At 59.0% G+C, this 15,400-nt stretch overlaps 1 protein-coding gene across 1 annotated transcript in view; it reads left to right on the top strand.

Annotated features, from left to right (window-relative positions):
• DNAH1 (dynein axonemal heavy chain 1) overlaps nucleotides 1-15,400 on the top strand; it is a 72,477-nt gene that overhangs the window by 54,461 nt on the left and 2,616 nt on the right. Inside the window, exons 48-72 of the mRNA XM_059075942.2 lie at nucleotides 409-605; nucleotides 1,042-1,177; nucleotides 2,100-2,308; nucleotides 2,514-2,685; nucleotides 3,869-4,060; nucleotides 4,461-4,571; nucleotides 5,367-5,552; nucleotides 5,986-6,177; nucleotides 7,670-7,837; nucleotides 7,927-8,118; nucleotides 8,291-8,422; nucleotides 8,893-9,018; nucleotides 9,662-9,781; nucleotides 9,904-10,053; nucleotides 10,147-10,307; nucleotides 11,143-11,368; nucleotides 11,506-11,701; nucleotides 12,015-12,166; nucleotides 12,698-12,894; nucleotides 13,141-13,285; nucleotides 13,543-13,701; nucleotides 13,785-13,916; nucleotides 14,306-14,476; nucleotides 14,566-14,745; nucleotides 14,815-14,991. Coding sequence (XP_058931925.1) covers nucleotides 409-605; nucleotides 1,042-1,177; nucleotides 2,100-2,308; nucleotides 2,514-2,685; nucleotides 3,869-4,060; nucleotides 4,461-4,571; nucleotides 5,367-5,552; nucleotides 5,986-6,177; nucleotides 7,670-7,837; nucleotides 7,927-8,118; nucleotides 8,291-8,422; nucleotides 8,893-9,018; nucleotides 9,662-9,781; nucleotides 9,904-10,053; nucleotides 10,147-10,307; nucleotides 11,143-11,368; nucleotides 11,506-11,701; nucleotides 12,015-12,166; nucleotides 12,698-12,894; nucleotides 13,141-13,285; nucleotides 13,543-13,701; nucleotides 13,785-13,916; nucleotides 14,306-14,476; nucleotides 14,566-14,745; nucleotides 14,815-14,991 — 4,179 coding nt within the window. The remainder of the gene's footprint in view (nucleotides 1-408; nucleotides 606-1,041; nucleotides 1,178-2,099; nucleotides 2,309-2,513; nucleotides 2,686-3,868; nucleotides 4,061-4,460; nucleotides 4,572-5,366; nucleotides 5,553-5,985; nucleotides 6,178-7,669; nucleotides 7,838-7,926; nucleotides 8,119-8,290; nucleotides 8,423-8,892; nucleotides 9,019-9,661; nucleotides 9,782-9,903; nucleotides 10,054-10,146; nucleotides 10,308-11,142; nucleotides 11,369-11,505; nucleotides 11,702-12,014; nucleotides 12,167-12,697; nucleotides 12,895-13,140; nucleotides 13,286-13,542; nucleotides 13,702-13,784; nucleotides 13,917-14,305; nucleotides 14,477-14,565; nucleotides 14,746-14,814; nucleotides 14,992-15,400) is intronic.

The raw sequence follows: 15,400 nt of genomic DNA, 5'->3' as shown, positions 1-15,400 counted from the left end.
AGGGACTATTATCCCACCCACAGAGCCGCGGCAGGGCCCTGGGCACTGCGAGTCTTGAGTCAAGACCCCAAGGTGGCAGGATGAAGCTGGAGTGTGGGAGCCTCCTGTTGGTTTCTTCACACACACCCTCCCCTAGCACCCAGGAGCTCCCACGGGGCCCCAGGTCGGTACATCCTGGTGAGCCCTCGAGGCAGCAGGCAGGTCTCTGACCTGACCCTCAGGCCTCGGTGTGTCCAGCGGGTCAGACCTCATCCAGGAAGACCCGGCATCTTAAGGCCAACATCCCTCTGTGCACAGAGGAGCAGGGCTGGCCAGGGGGACGGAGTGTTGTGCTCCCTTTGCGGGGCACAGTGCATGGGGACAGAGGGAGGACCCAGCTCTCCCCGTTCCCCCCCGCCCCGCCGCCAGATGATGCAGGTGATTGAAGAGTACATGGAAGACTACAACCAGATCAGCACAGCCAAGCTGAGACTGGTCCTCTTCATGGACGCCGTGAGCCACGTCTGCCGCATCAGCCGCACCCTGCGCCAGGCGCTGGGCAACGCGCTCCTGCTGGGTGTGGGCGGCAGCGGCCGCAGGTCCCTCACGAAACTGGCCTCGCACATGTGAGGGCCCCCAGGCGTGGTGGGCAGTGGGCGGCCGGTGGCAGACTCAGTTCCATTCGTGGTCTTCCACATGTTCCATGCTGAGGCAGACGCACCTGGCCCACGGGCTTCTAGACCTGGGAGAGTAACCTGGGGTCCAAGGAGAGACAGCAGCAGTGCCCTGTGATGCTGCAGGGATGGGGGAGGGGTAGCTGCAGGCATCCAGGAGAGATTCCTAGAGGAGGTGGCCATGGGCCTTCTCTTCTAATCAAGGCTGGGAGGATGGAAGGGAAGGGCATTCCAGGCCGAGGGAGCAGCCTCAGCAAATGTCTGGAGGCAAGAGAGCAGGTTCAGGGTTGGGGGAGTCAGCAGGTCTGCCCAGGATGGGAGCAGATGGCTGGGGTGGGGCGCTTGGCCTCAAGCTCTGGCATGCCTCCACCCAACCACCTGTCTCCAGGGCCGAGTATGAGTGCTTCCAGATTGAGCTGTCCAAGAACTATGGCATGACCGAGTGGCGTGAAGATGTCAAGAAGGTCTTGCTCAAGGCTGGCCTGCACAGCCTTCCCATCACCTTCCTGTTCTCAGATACCCAGGTGCGACCACATGGGCAGTGGGTGGGATCCAGGGTGGGCTGGATACAACCCACCCCAGTGTGGCATCCTGGAAGGTGGTCAGTCCTTCATGCCCATGTCACTGTCAGTTGGGGGTGGATCTTGGGAGGAATGGCTGGGACCAGGGGGAGCGGGCCAAACCTAGTCTGTCAGGGCTGGTGGGGGGCATAGATCACTACTATGCCCTGGGGGTAAAGAAGGCCCCTGGCACCATGGCTGACCACAAGCGGGACCACACTCACTGGTCAATGGCTTCCTACTTCAAGGACCACAGGACTTGTGCCTGAGGTGCTGTGCCTACGGCCCCCTTCTTGGGGCTGCTCCGTCTGGAGCTCCCTAGATGAGGCCTCTCCCCAGGTCTGAGAGAAGGAGAGGTTGTGGGTCCAGGGCCTCAAGACAAACAGGGCAGTGCTTAAACCTGACTGGTGGTCGGGACTGGGCCGAAGCTGAAGCCCTGGAAGGCTCCCAGCCCTACTCCTGTCCCCCGGGCTCCCCTTACATAGTCAGGCAAGTGAGGGTGCCCTCTGGCACTGACTAGGCCCTGGCCATATGAGACAGGCAAGGACCCGTTTCTGCCTGTGGCCTGGTTTTCTCCTGTGCATAAACTGAGACGTAGAGAGGCCTGGCAAGAGAGGAGGAAGACACCACATCTCCCACCCAGGACCCAGGGCCCTTCCACAGCCCAGCAGTGATGTTCAGAGTCTCTGCTGTAGGGCAGGTCTGGGTGTGAGTCCTAGACCATGGCTTGTGAGGTCACTTGTGTGACCCTGGGCTTCCCTGAGCCTTAGTGACATGGTCTGTGGAATGGGGCTCCTGTGAAGGTCCAGTGAGACCATGGTCATGGAGCCCAACACCCAGGGGCCATCATCAAGGCTCAGCTCCTCCATCCCCATCTTCCCCACAGATCAAGAACGAGTCCTTCCTAGAGGACATTAACAATGTCCTGAACTCAGGCGACATTCCCAACCTCTACAACACGGACGAGCAGGACCAGATTGTCAACACCATGCGGCCCTACGTCCAGGAGCAGGGCCTGCAGCCCACCAAGGCCAACCTCATGGCTGCCTACACTGGGCGTGTGCGCAGCAGCATCCACCTGGTGCTGTGCATGAGGTATAGGCGGCCACTGCAATCTCGCAGGGACAGTGGTTTTAGGTGGGGGAGCACCTGGGCCTGGCCACCATGCCATTGGGTCCAGGCTGCTGTGCTGTTGTGTCCTGGCTGCCATGCCACAAGGCTGTGAAATGACCCTGGGTCCTGGGTTCCTGGGGGTGTAAGTCAGTGTCTCAGGGCCTCATTTGGACCCCCACCTCCCCAGCCCCATTGGAGAGGTCTTCCGAGCTCACCTAAGGCAGTTCCCCTCCCTGGTCAACTGCTGTACCATCGACTGGTTTAATGAGTGGCCGGCAGAGGCCCTGGAGTCTGTGGCCACCATGTTCCTGAATGAGATCCCAGAGCTGGACGCCACCCCCAAAGTAATTGAAGGACTGGTAGGTATCTTGGTGAGGAGCAAGCCTTTGAGGGGGACTGTGTAGGTTCGGGCTTGGGGTCACCAAGGCCTGCGTAAGAGTCCCAGGCCCACCACTGATGGGAAGCCTTTGGGCAGACAGCTTTACCTGTCTAAGCCTCAGTTTCATCATCTGTATAATGGGAATGCCACAAGGTTGTCACGGTGACGCAGGAGGCTGGGCACACAGTTACACAGTCACAGTTTATCTTATTCCCTGAGGGCTCCACGGAAACTTTCTTTAAAGGGCCACCTGATACAGGGACTTCCCTGGTGGTCCAGTGGTTAAGATTTCACCTTCCACTGCACAGGGTGAGGGTTCAATCCCTGGTCAGGGAGGTAAGATTCCCACATGTCTTTGCGACAAAAAACCAAAACGTAAAATAGAAGCAATACTGTAACATATTCAGTAAAGAGTTTTTTTTTTTTGTGTGGTACGCGGGCCTCTCACTGCTGTGGCCTCTCCCATTGCGGAGCACAGGCTCTGGACGCGCAGGCTCAGCGGCCATGGCTCACGGGCCCAGCAGCTCTGCGGCATGTGGGATCTTCCCGGACCGGGGCACGAACCCGCGTCTCCTGCATCGGCAGGCGGACTCTCAACCAGTGCGCCACCAGGGAAGCCCCTAGAGTTTTTTTTTTTTAATGGTCCACATTAACAAACAAACAAAGAGCCCCCTGATACAACCCAGAGACTACAGATGGGGTGGGGGGTAGATTTGTCTTGTCCAGCCTGAGAGAGTGATGGTCACTTGGGGGCCAAGAGCTAGGGTGAGCCCATTTCTGCCCAGCTGTGCTGAGGCCTTGGGCCGTCCCTCCCCACCTCAACAGCCTCTGAGAGGGGCCCCACCTTAGGGCTTTATGAGAGAAGCAGGTCATAGGGGCTATGATAAGAGCACTGGGCCAATAGCTGGGACACACCTGCGTCCAAGTTCAAAGTGAACTCTGCCCTTGACAACTGTGTGAACTTGAAAAAGCCCCTTGATTTCTCTCAGTTGTGGGATTTTTCATCTGCAGAATCATAGGAGAGAGTGAGTGTGAGGGCCGTTGAGGTTCCTGCGTGTGGCTCCCTCCCTAGAACCAGGCTTCAGTGGCTTCAAGGGCACCCTGGTGCCCTATTTTTGCTGGGGGCTCTACAAGACTGTCATCAGTGGTCTGCTCCCTCACAGATTCAGGTTTGCGTGTATATCCACCAGTCGGTGGCCAAGAAATGTGTTGAGTATCTGGCCGAGCTGGTCCGCCACAACTATGTGACCCCCAAGAGCTACCTGGAGCTGCTCAATATTTTCTCCATCCTCATCGGGCAGAAGAAACAGGAGCTGAAAACCGCTAAGAACCGCATGAAGGGTGGCCTCAACAAGGTGGGCCAGGGTGGGGCCTTGTGGGCAATGTCTAGCTGCCCGTGGTTCTGCGCATGCAGTCTCAGTCCTGACCCCGGAGGCCCAGCCTGGCCTTTCAGTTGGCAGCCCACAGTGTTTAAATGGGTGGCTTCCTCCCTCACCAAAAGAGCAAAAGCTGCTGGCCAAGGGCAAGGCCAAAGCAGGTCACCCCAAATATTTTTAGGGGACTGCTCCCTTCCTCTGGGGTCCAGTGGGCAACCTGGGGGCCACTGAAGCTGCTGGCCACAGCCTCTCACTTGTGAATGAGGGTGGCCCTGCAGGGACCTCTCCCCTGCCCCCTCCAGGCCTAACTCACTCTCGGGTCCCCATCACACCGTCACACCGGATTTCTTCTCTGTGCCCCCCGCCTCCCACCCCGCAGCTGCTGCGCACTTCGGAGGATGTGGCCAAGATGCAGGAAGAGCTGGAGATTATGCGCCCCCTGCTGGAGGAGGCTGCCAAGGAGACCACGCTCACCATGGAGCAGATCAAGGTTGGGGGTGCTCCTGGCCCCCTCCCTGACGCTGACCACATCTGAGGATGCTCGGCATCCCCATGCAACCGCAAGATCCCTAGCTGCCCGGCCTCACAGGTTGCTTAGCCTCTTAGTGCCCAGTTTCCTCATTCAGTCGTGTGTTTATTCAACAAATCCTTGCTCAGAACCTATGCCAAGTGCTGCACTGGGCAGAGGATATGGTGATGAGCAAGGCAGACAAATCTAAACCCAATAATCGCAACACGGACTGAGCAGCAGGGCAGCCACAGGTAGCGGTGCAGAGTCTGCCTGAGTCTCCCTCTAAGATCCTTTGTGTCTACAAGAGGGGCCACATTTGAGGGCCGGTCCTCACAGCAACCTCCGCAGGTTTGCATATTCATGACAGCAGCTTTCTGGCAGAAACAATCATGTCCTGCTCTACAAAGGCAGTGGTACTGAAAAATTTTCCAGCAGATAGAAAGAAAGTGACTTGTGGGAGGGGAGTGCCTTTTTCTGTTCTGCATGGAGGTGCCCTGTGGGTTTAGGGGTTCCTGCCTGTGGGGCAGTTATGCTCAAGCATGTAAAGCCCTGAGCCCCATGCCAGGCCCACGATGAGCACTCAGGATTGGAAGGGGTTCCTAGCACTCCCAGATCTCCATGGGCTGTTACAGCCGAGAGGGTCCTTAGAGAATGGGGCATCCCACCCCTCATTTCCTTCCACTTGGGGAGACAGACACAGAGATGAGGAGGGAGGAGGGCACACCTGTCCCTGACGTGGGCCATCACTGGGCCCTCCCTACTTCTGGTCCCTAGGTGGACACAACCATTGCTGAGGAATCCCGGAATTCAGTGCAAGCAGAGGAGATCAAGGCCAATGAGAAAGCCAGGAAGGCACAAGGTATTGCTGACGATGCCCAGAAGGATCTGGATGAGGCTCTGCCCGCCCTGGATGCAGCGCTGGCCAGTTTGCGCAACCTCAACAAGAATGATGTGACCGAGGTGGGTGGCTAGGCACCTCCCAGGGTTTTCTTGCCATCCCTCCCTGGAGCCCTCTTGGGTCCTGGCCTCTAGGTCCTCCCTCTACACATCCCTTGAGGGTCATATGTCAAGAGATGAGGGCAGAACTAGGGTTTGAATCCAGCTGCCTGCCCTTACCTCCTTGTGTCAGCCCCCAGGGCCTGGGCAGGTGCATGAGGAGGGCTTTGGGCCTTGAGAAATGAGCATACAGGTCCTCGTGGCCAGGCCTGGGTATATGGGGGAGCAGTAGCTGCTATAGGCTAAGGCAGACCTTGGGGGATCCCCGGGTGTGCCCTTGGTCTGTAATGGGAGGGACTTGGTTGGTGGGCCCCACCCTGTCTGGCTGCTGTCCCTGCCTAGAGGTACCCACTCCGTGATGGACCTCCCCCTTCCCCACTCTTGGCCTGGCCCACAGGTGCGTGCCATGCAGCGGCCACCCCCAGGCGTGAAGCTGGTCATAGAAGCTGTGTGCATCATGAAGGGCATCAAGCCCAAGAAGGTCGCTGGAGAGAAGCCTGGCTCCAAGGTGGATGACTACTGGGAGCCAGGCAAGGGGCTGCTGCAGGACCCCGGCCGCTTCCTGGAGAGCCTCTTCAAGTTTGACAAGGTGAGCGTGCCAGGCACCCGGCCAGCTGGGAGTGAGTGAGGGCAGGACCCAGCTGGGCAGAGAAGTGGGAAGAGGTACCGGCCCCCTCCTCCCCCCAACAGCTCTGGGGCCTCCATCCTATCTCACCTTACCTGCAACACACACAGCCCTGTGGCCACAGAGCTGATGGGACCGGATCCTTGCACAGAGGAGCTCTCCAGCTGGTGGGGGCAACAGACAGACCAACCAACAGATGGGTGTCGAGGAAATCAGGACCTGGGAAGGCTCCTATGCCCATAGGACATCACCCACAGTCACTCCAAGGCTCCACAGCCTGGAGATTCTCTCTCCTGCCCTTTTCTCCCTGAAAACCCCATGGCGCTGGCCAAGACCTTCCCTGTCTGCTCAATCATCGCCTCTCCCTCAGCCTCAACACCTGAGGTTTAGTGCCTGTCTGTCTCTGGATTTCTCTGCCTTCCTGTCTATCTGAGGTTCTCTGTATCCATGGGCATGCGCTCTCATGGGGCTGCTTAGGGTTAGGTCAGCCTGGAGCCCGCAGCCCTCTTGGAGGGCCCCTTTCCAGCCCAGAAATTAGTCCCACGCGGGCCGCTCCTCCCCTCCCCCACCATGTGTCAGTATTGGAGCCCTGAGCATGTCCCAGACTGCATTGGGAGGGAAGAGACAATGGCCCATCTCAGTGACAGCTGGACTTTGTATGGGCTTCCCCATCCCTCTAATTGAGCCCAAATCAGGAGGCTCACAGCCAGCACTCAGGTTCCCCTGGTCCCAAGCTCTGACCTCTGGGAGCTCATGAACAATACAGATTCCTGGGCTCATCCTGAATTACAGAGCTGGATTCTCCCAGGGTAGGACAACCGCTTCAAGAGTATGGTGAGCTCTCGGGATGAGGATTATTACATTTGAACATGAGCCGGGTTGGGCATCAGAACCGCTCACTCGTCTCCACATCGGCCAGGGAGGAGCCTTTGTCTCTAAATGGGTTTTAAGTGGGGCCTGCATATTATCAGATCTTCTTTTTTTTAATTTTAAATATTTATTTATTTATTTATTTAGGCTGCGCCAGGTCTCAGTTGCGGCACGTGGGATCTTCGTTGTGGCATGCGGGATCTTTTTAGTTGTGGCATGTGGACTTCTTAGTTGCGGCATGCATGTGGGATCTAATTCCCTGACCAAGGATTAAACCCGGGCCCCCTGCATTGGGAGCGCGGAGTCTTACCCTCTGGACCACCAGGGAAGTCCCTGTATTATCAGATCTTGAGATTGTGTCATTTCTTGAAAAAGAAAAGTCTCTGATCATATTATTTGAAATCCTAGAATACAGAAGATCCTCTTCTGGCCAGCTTTTGTGGGTTGTGTTTATTCCCTAGGGAGGACACCTGTACTGAGGCCTACACGGGGCATAGCAGCAGGAGCAGGATGCCCCTCAGCCCTGCAGAGCCTTCTCTGTCCTCCCTGGGAAGCAGCCCCCTGAGCCCATGGTTCCCATCCCCAGGACAACATTGGGGAGGCGGTGATCAAAGCCATCCAGCCATACATCGACAATGAAGAGTTCCAGCCGGCTGCCATCGCCAAGGTGTCCAAGGCCTGCACCTCCATCTGCCAGTGGGTGCGCGCCATGCACAAGTACCACTTCGTGGCCAAGGCTGTGGAGCCCAAGCGGGTGAGGGCTGGGTAGACCTTGGGGGCAGGGGAGGGGGTGTGGGCTCCTCTGGGAACCAGGAAAGCTGGTCCTGCGCCCTCTGCCCACAGCAAGCCCTGCGGGAGGCCCAGGATGACCTGGAGGTGACACAGAGGATCCTGGAGGAGGCGAAGCAGCGCCTGCACAAGGTGGAGGATGGCATTGCCACGATGCAGGCCAAGTACCGAGACTGCATCGCCAAGAAGGAGGAACTGGAGCTGAAGTGTGAGCAGTGCGAGCAGCGGCTGGGCCACGCCCGTAAGGTGCGAGGGCCTGTGGCGTGGCCTGCGCCTGACAGGCTGGAAGGGCCCGGGTGGTAGGGGGGGTTCCAGGGTGGCTGTCCACACACCAGCCATCTCGGGGACTGCGCCAGGCAGGGACACCCAGGCCCCCGGCCCAGCCTCCCAGAACCCACCCCATGGGCTGTCCTTGCAGCTCATCAACGGGCTGTCAGACGAGAGGGTGCGCTGGCGGGATACAGTGGAGAACCTGGAACACACACTTGACAACATCTTCGGGGACGTGCTGGTGGCTGCTGGCTTTGTGGCCTACCTGGGCCCCTTCACGGTAAGGAGCCCCCGGCCCCGCCTTGAGGCCTTACCTCCACGAGGGCTGGCCTGAGGGCGGCTCTTCTCTCACTCATTCAACAAGCACTTCTCAGGTGCCCCGTCTGAGCCAGGTGCTGTTCCAGGCACTGGGGATATGGCAGCTCACAAAACAGCCAGAAAACCTGCTCTGGTGGGGCTGGCCTTCTAGAGGGAAGTGTGAGCTCACACTGCCGTGCTTGCTGTGTGTCTCTCATTCAATCCTCACAGCTGCCCTGACGGGTGGGCATTGTTCTTATGCTGGTTTCACAGATTAAGGGGTTGAGGATTGTGGAGGCTGAGGATGTTCCTCAATGGGGCTAGAGCTCAGGCCTCTGTCTCCATGTCTGAGCTCTGACCTCTACACAACTGCTGGGTGCTGGGGTGCAGGGGGAAGTGGGAGGGCATCGCGGCTGTCTCGGTGGGGTGACCTTGAGTCTGGCATCTCCCCAGGGCCAGTACCGCACGGTGCTCTACGACAGCTGGGTCAAGCAGCTCACGACCCACCATGTCCCACACACCTCCAAGCCCACGCTAATCGGGACTCTGGGGAACCCCGTGAAGATACGCTCGTGGCAGGTGCCCACCGTGGGGGGGCTGGAGCAACTGGGCTGGGCCTGCAGTGTGGTCGGGCTGGGCCAGGAGCCTCTCGCCTCCCTCCCACCCTCTTTCCTGGATCTGCTTAGAGATGCATCTCCTGAGCCCGCCCGGGGCCAGTCAGAGGCTGGGGCTAGGAGAGGAGAAAGCCGAGCGAGTGGTACAGATGCTGGCTAACTGTGGGCAGAGAGGTCAAGGGGTGCTTATGAGAGTGGGGGTGGGGTGGGAGAGCAGTGTCCAGAGTGAGGGTTACGAGGTTGTGTCCGAGCTAGACCCTGGAGGATAGGCAGAGTTGGCGCAAGGAGAGAACCAAGAGGCTTAGGCAGAGGCTGAGCGTGAACACAGTCCGAGAGGGCTGTTGGGCTTTACTGGCTCCGTGAAGATGGTCTGACTGAGCAAGGACTCAATAGGCAAGAGGAACAATGGGCCCAGCGAAGGAGGGTGTCGGGAGCCAGCCAATAGGAGGGAGACCAGTCCTGGGGGCTGAGACCTCAGGACTGCCCTCCACCCTCAAGAGGGTGCAGTAAGGAGAAGGGAAACACAGGCAAAGCACAAGGTTGGGAGTAGCTGATGTCCCAGCTGAGCCTGCTGTGTGAGATCCCCAACCCAGCCCGGTTCCCCACAGGTTGCTGGTCTCCCCAACGACACACTGTCAGTGGAGAATGGGGTCATCAACCAGTTCTCCCAGCGCTGGACCCACTTCATTGACCCTCAGAGCCAGGCCAACAAATGGATCAAGAACATGGTGAGCCCACCCACCGGGTGCCACCACCCCACCCAGCGGGGCTTAGCAGGTGCAGGGGGAGTAGCTGAACCTCAGGCTTGTTCTCAGCCCCCGCCACCCCCACCCGCCCCCTGTGCCCACAGGAGAAGGACAGTGGGCTGGATGTGTTCAAGCTGAGCGACCGCGACTTCCTGCGCAGCATGGAGAATGCCATCCGCTTTGGCAAGCCCTGCCTTCTAGAGAACGTGGGCGAGGAGCTGGATCCCGCCCTGGAGCCCGTGCTGCTCAAGCAGGTGGGCCTGCAGCAGTGGGGGTGAGGGCGGCCCCCTTCCCCTGCCTCACTGTGAAGCCCAGGCCACAGTGCTTGCCCTTCCCACCTGCCACAGACATACAAGCAGCAGGGGAACACGGTGCTGAAGCTGGGAGACACGGTGATCCCCTACCACGAAGACTTCAGGATGTACATCACCACCAAGCTGCCCAACCCACACTACACGCCTGAGATCTCCACCAAGCTCACTCTCATCAACTTCACCCTGTCTCCCAGGTAAGCCCTTGGTCCCTGGGCCCCCGAGCATCAACTCTGCCTCAGCCTGCCTGGCTGCCTCCACCCACCCCCAGGCAGAGACTCAGTGGGTTTCCCCCTGAGGCCCTGCCAGCTTCCTCCCAGGCACTCTGCATTTCAGGTCTTTCTAGCCCCTCCGCCAACTCCCTTTACTTGCCACCGTTTCCACCTGAGAAACCCCACCCTCAGATCATCCTGATCCCTGGTCAGGAACCCCTCCCCCAGCCTCCCTGGCCAGCACTAGCCCCACCTCATCTGGATACCCTTTCCCCACAGCCCTTGCTGAGCCCTTGTGTACTCACCCCCAGAGCTGTCCTGGAGCCCTGTGGGGGGCATACTCGGGCTCCCTGCACCCAAGCTATTTCCTGCCCTTGCTGCCCTAAGCCCAGGCACTATAGCTTTTGCTGATCACCTACAGAGTGCTAAGGCCTCCATGCCAGTGACCAACCACTGTGAACCTCTCCACAGACAAGGGGGTGAAAACATCCTCAAGTCCTGTCCCTCCTCATCACCCCCAGCCCCCTCCTGCTGAGAGGGAGTTTTTCAGAGACCCCAGCAACTCATATGTTCAACTGCCTGGTCCCTGCTGGGATTCCAAGCTGCCACCTGAGGTCTCACTGAGAACTGGTCACTTTGAAGCCAGGCTCTGCCTTAGCCCTGCAGCCTGAGACAGAGGCCAGGACTCCCAGGCTGACACCAACAGGGATGCTAGGCTCTTTGGAGCCCCAGGAACACAGGTACATAGGTGAGTAGGCTCAAGGCTGGCCCTCCAGGGCCCACCAGGTGTCACAGACATAATGTCTCCTGCCCCTGGCAGTGGCCTAGAGGACCAGCTGCTGGGCCAGGTAGTGGCTGAGGAGCGGCCTGACCTTGAGGAAGCCAAGAACCAGCTGATTGTCAATAATGCCAAGATGTGCCAGGAGCTGAAGGACATTGAAGACCGGATCCTGTACCGGCTCAGCTCCTCTGAGGGCAACCCTGTGGATGACATGGAGCTCATCAAGGTGCTGGAGGCTTCAAAGATGAAGGCTGCTGAGATACAGGTCAGCAACTGCCAGCCCACCCCTGCCTGCCTCTCCCTACCTGCCCCAGGCCTGCACCCTATCCCCACCCACCTCTGCCTGGTGCCCTTTGACAACCTAGCTGAGCCTGACCAGCACCCCCTGTACTGTACCCCCAGGCCAAGGTCAGGATTGCAGAGCAGACAGAGAAGGACATTGACCTCACACGCATGGAGTACATTCCCGTGGCCGTCCGCACCCAGATCCTCTTCTTCTGCGTGTCTGACTTGGCCAACGTGGACCCCATGTACCAGTACTCCCTCGAGTGGTTTCTCAACATCTTCCTCTCAGGCATCGCCAACTCAGAGAGGGCAGGTAGCCCTGGCACAGATGCACATGTTGACACAAACACCAGGCTCTACCCTGGCACAGGTGTGACACACCTGGATGCATTTCCACAGCGGGCACACACACGTAGACTCACACCCATGTCCACTCATACACACTCTCATCAGACTGACACTACATAAGAACACACGCCCCTCCTACCCTTCTCGGAGCAAATGCCCCAAGGGAGTGCCCAGACTGCCCCTTTGGCTACTGGGGAGATGGGCTGGGCTGGGCTGGGCCCCAGGGATCTTGCTTCCCTCCCCTTTCCCTGCACTGCCATCACCCCTCTGCCCTGCAGACAACCTAAAGAAGCGCATCGCCAACATCAACCGCTACCTGACCTACAACCTCTACAGCAATGTCTGCCGCAGCCTCTTTGAGAAGCACAAGCTGATGTTTGCCTTCCTGTTGTGTGCCCGCATCATGATGAACGAGGGCAAGATCGACCAGGTGCGTGATGGAGGGGCAGCCAGTTCCTTGCTTGAAAACAGCCAGGAGGCCCTGGATTAACTATGGCCCAGCAGCTCGTGTGCACATGTCTTCTCAGAGCCTTGAGAGTGCTGATGAGCACAGAGACAGTCCTGAGCCTCCCAGCTTATGGTCTCATGAGCCCCAGGTATTTCGTGGTGCATTGGAAAGCACTGAGAGTCACAGCCACCACTGCTTGAGGCCTCACTGTGTGCCGGGTGCTGGGATCACAGCTACCCTCTGACCTACCCCCACAAAACCCCTGGAAAGCAGAGTTCTGATTCTTCCTACTTTCCAAGTGAGGAAACAGAGGCTCAGAGAGGTCAAATCCTTTGCCTAAGGTCACACAGCCAGGGAAAGGGAAAGAGGTGACACTAACCCAGATCCGTGCAACTGCCACCCCCAAGGGGAACTCCATTTCTCTGGCTGAGGATGGTAGGGGAGGCACTGCTGGGTGGGGCGCTGGAGGCAGGCCTCAGGTCCTGGGCACTAGCCTCCCCTGTCCCTTGCCAGAGCGAGTGGCACTACCTCCTGTCCGGGGGCTCTGTCTCTGTCATGAGTGAGAACCCTGCCCCGGACTGGCTGTCAGACCGAGCCTGGCGAGACATCCTGGCACTCTCCAACCTGCCGGCCTTCTCCTCCTTCGCCCTTGACTTCGTGAAGCATCTATCGGAATTCCAGGCCATCTTTGATAGCCCTGAGCCCCACCGGTGAGCTGGGACCCAGGGCGCAGCAGGGTGGGCACATCAGGGGCTGAGACCCAGGAACAGGCTTGCCCTGGAGCCTTCTCTGAGGGACCACACAGGGTTGCCTTGCAGCTGTGACTACATCTTTTCCATGCCCCCGGCCATGTACCCCTGGACACCCCATTTTCCCCTGCTGTCCAGCAAGCAGAGACCCTGTGGCCAGTGCCCTCCCACAGGTTGTCTCTCAGGGGGACGTGGGCACTGTTGCAGGGAGCCCTTGCCTGGCATCTGGGACCAGTACCTGGACCAGTTCCAGAAGCTGCTGGTCCTCCGCTGCCTACGTGGGGACAAGGTTACCAATGCCATGCAGGACTTTGTGGCCACCAACCTGGAGCCACGCTTCATTGAGCCCCAGGTAAGTGCTGTCAGCCAGCACCTGGGCTAATCCCCACCCTGGGTCCCAGGATCCTGGCTGCACCTGGACAGACCACTTTGCAGCCTTGGTCAGGCCAGGACCCCTAGCCACCCCAAAAAGCTCTGAGAGTTTCCAGGTCCCACAAGGAAGCCCCTCTGGGACTACTCTGGGGGCCCCAGGACCCCCCTACCTCGCCCTGGTCGCCTGCCCCTGAGGAGAAGCTCTAGGTGGCCCCAGCATCTCTCCCTGCCCTGCAGACAGCCAACCTGTCATTGGTGTTCAAAGACTCCAACTCCACCATGCCCCTCATCTTTGTGCTATCGCCTGGCACTGACCCGGCTGCCGACCTCTACAAGTTTGCTGAAGAAATGAAGTTCTCCAAGAAGCTCTCTGCCATCTCCCTGGGCCAGGGCCAGGTAAGGGCAAGGGGGTGGGGGAGAAGGGAGCTGGTGGGCTGGACCAGCTGGTCCCCCACCACTCAGCACTCCTGTCCCCACAGGGCCCTCGGGCAGAAGCCATGATGCACAGCTCCATAGAGAGGGGCAAGTGGGTCTTCTTTCAGAACTGCCACCTGGCACCAAGCTGGATGCCAGTCTTGGAGCGCCTCATTGAGCACATCAATCCCGACAAGGTACACCAAGGGAATATAGTACAGCCATCCAGGACTGATAAGGCTAAATGAGTTTGTCCCACAGAGCACTCAGCCTAGCCACTGGCACACAGTGGGTGCTCAGGAAGTGACATATGTAACACATATCAACTAGATTAATCTTCCCAGTGGACCCCTCAAGTTACTGCTACCAGTGACTCGCCCAAGGCCACCCAGCACAGACGGGTGACCCTGGAACTTGCCGAAGCCCATGTTCTTTACCAGTGGTCCGTGCAGCCTGGTCTGGCCCAGCCCAACGCAGGGGTGGAGTCAGGCTGAGGGTGGCTCAGGGTCCTTGGGTAGGAGGGAGCCTGGTGTTGAGGCAGGCACCAGGTACGGGTCTCAATGCTCACGTGGAGTGTGGCCACCAGGTGCACCGGGACTTCCGCCTGTGGCTCACCAGCCTGCCCAGCAACAAGTTCCCAGTGTCCATCCTACAGAACAGCTCCAAGATGACCATTGAGCTGCCACGTGGGGTCAAGGCCAACCTGCTCAAGTCTTACAGCAGCCTCAGCGATGACTTCCTCAACTCCTGTCACAAGGTGAGACACACTTGGCACGTGCACCCCTAACCTGCCCCATCTCCATCCCCACCCTTCATGCTCCTCCACCCCGCCCCCACCTCCGGCAGGTGATGGAGTTCAAGTCCTTGCTGCTGTCTCTGTGTTTGTTCCATGGGAATGCCCTGGAGCGTCGTAAGTTTGGGCCCCTGGGCTTCAACATCCCCTACGAGTTCACGGACGGGGACCTGCGCATCTGCGTCAGCCAGCTCAAGATGTTCCTGGACGAGTATGACCACATCCCCTACAAGGTGGGCTGGGGATGGGCTGAGGGCGGGGAGCTGGGCGCCTGTGGGGGCCTGACCTACCCCCCCCCGTAGGTCCTCAAGTACACGGCAGGGGAGATCAACTACGGGGGCCGCGTCACTGACGACTGGGACCGCCGCTGCGTCATGAACATCCTGGAGGACTTCTACAGCCCCGCTGTGCTCTTCCCCGAGCACAGCTACAGTGCCTCGGGCATCTACCACCAGATCCCCCCCACCTACGACCTCAACGTGAGCACACACGGGGGCCATGCTTTAGGCGGCCTGCCAGGCTGGGGTCCTGGGGTGCCATGAACACCTGGGTGCTGGGACACTTGGCCCCTACCGGCCAGTAGCTCCTTTTCATTGATTGATCCATCCCACAAAGATAGCCTTGGAACTCAGGTTCTGTGGGCAGAGGCCAACTCCCAGTTTGTGAGGAGTTGTGAGGAGACTTTGTGAGGCTGGGAGGGGCTGGGCGGCTCCTCTGAGGCTGCCAGGTGAGGCAGTGAGGCGGGAAGCAGCCCAGACCACAGTCAGGGAGGGCTCCCTGAGGAAATGCTGCTTCAGCTACAATGTGTGAGGAGCAGGCAAGTGCTGGGTGGAGCACCCCAGAGTGTGGGTCAGCAGTGTAAAGGGCCTGTGGCAGGAGGGTCTGTGA

Source organism: Kogia breviceps, chromosome 10 (assembly GCF_026419965.1).
Source record: "Kogia breviceps isolate mKogBre1 chromosome 10, mKogBre1 haplotype 1, whole genome shotgun sequence".
NCBI lineage: Eukaryota > Metazoa > Chordata > Mammalia > Artiodactyla > Physeteridae > Kogia > Kogia breviceps.
Note: the sequence above shows the minus strand (reverse complement) of the source record. Positions and strands in the feature narration are given on the sequence as shown.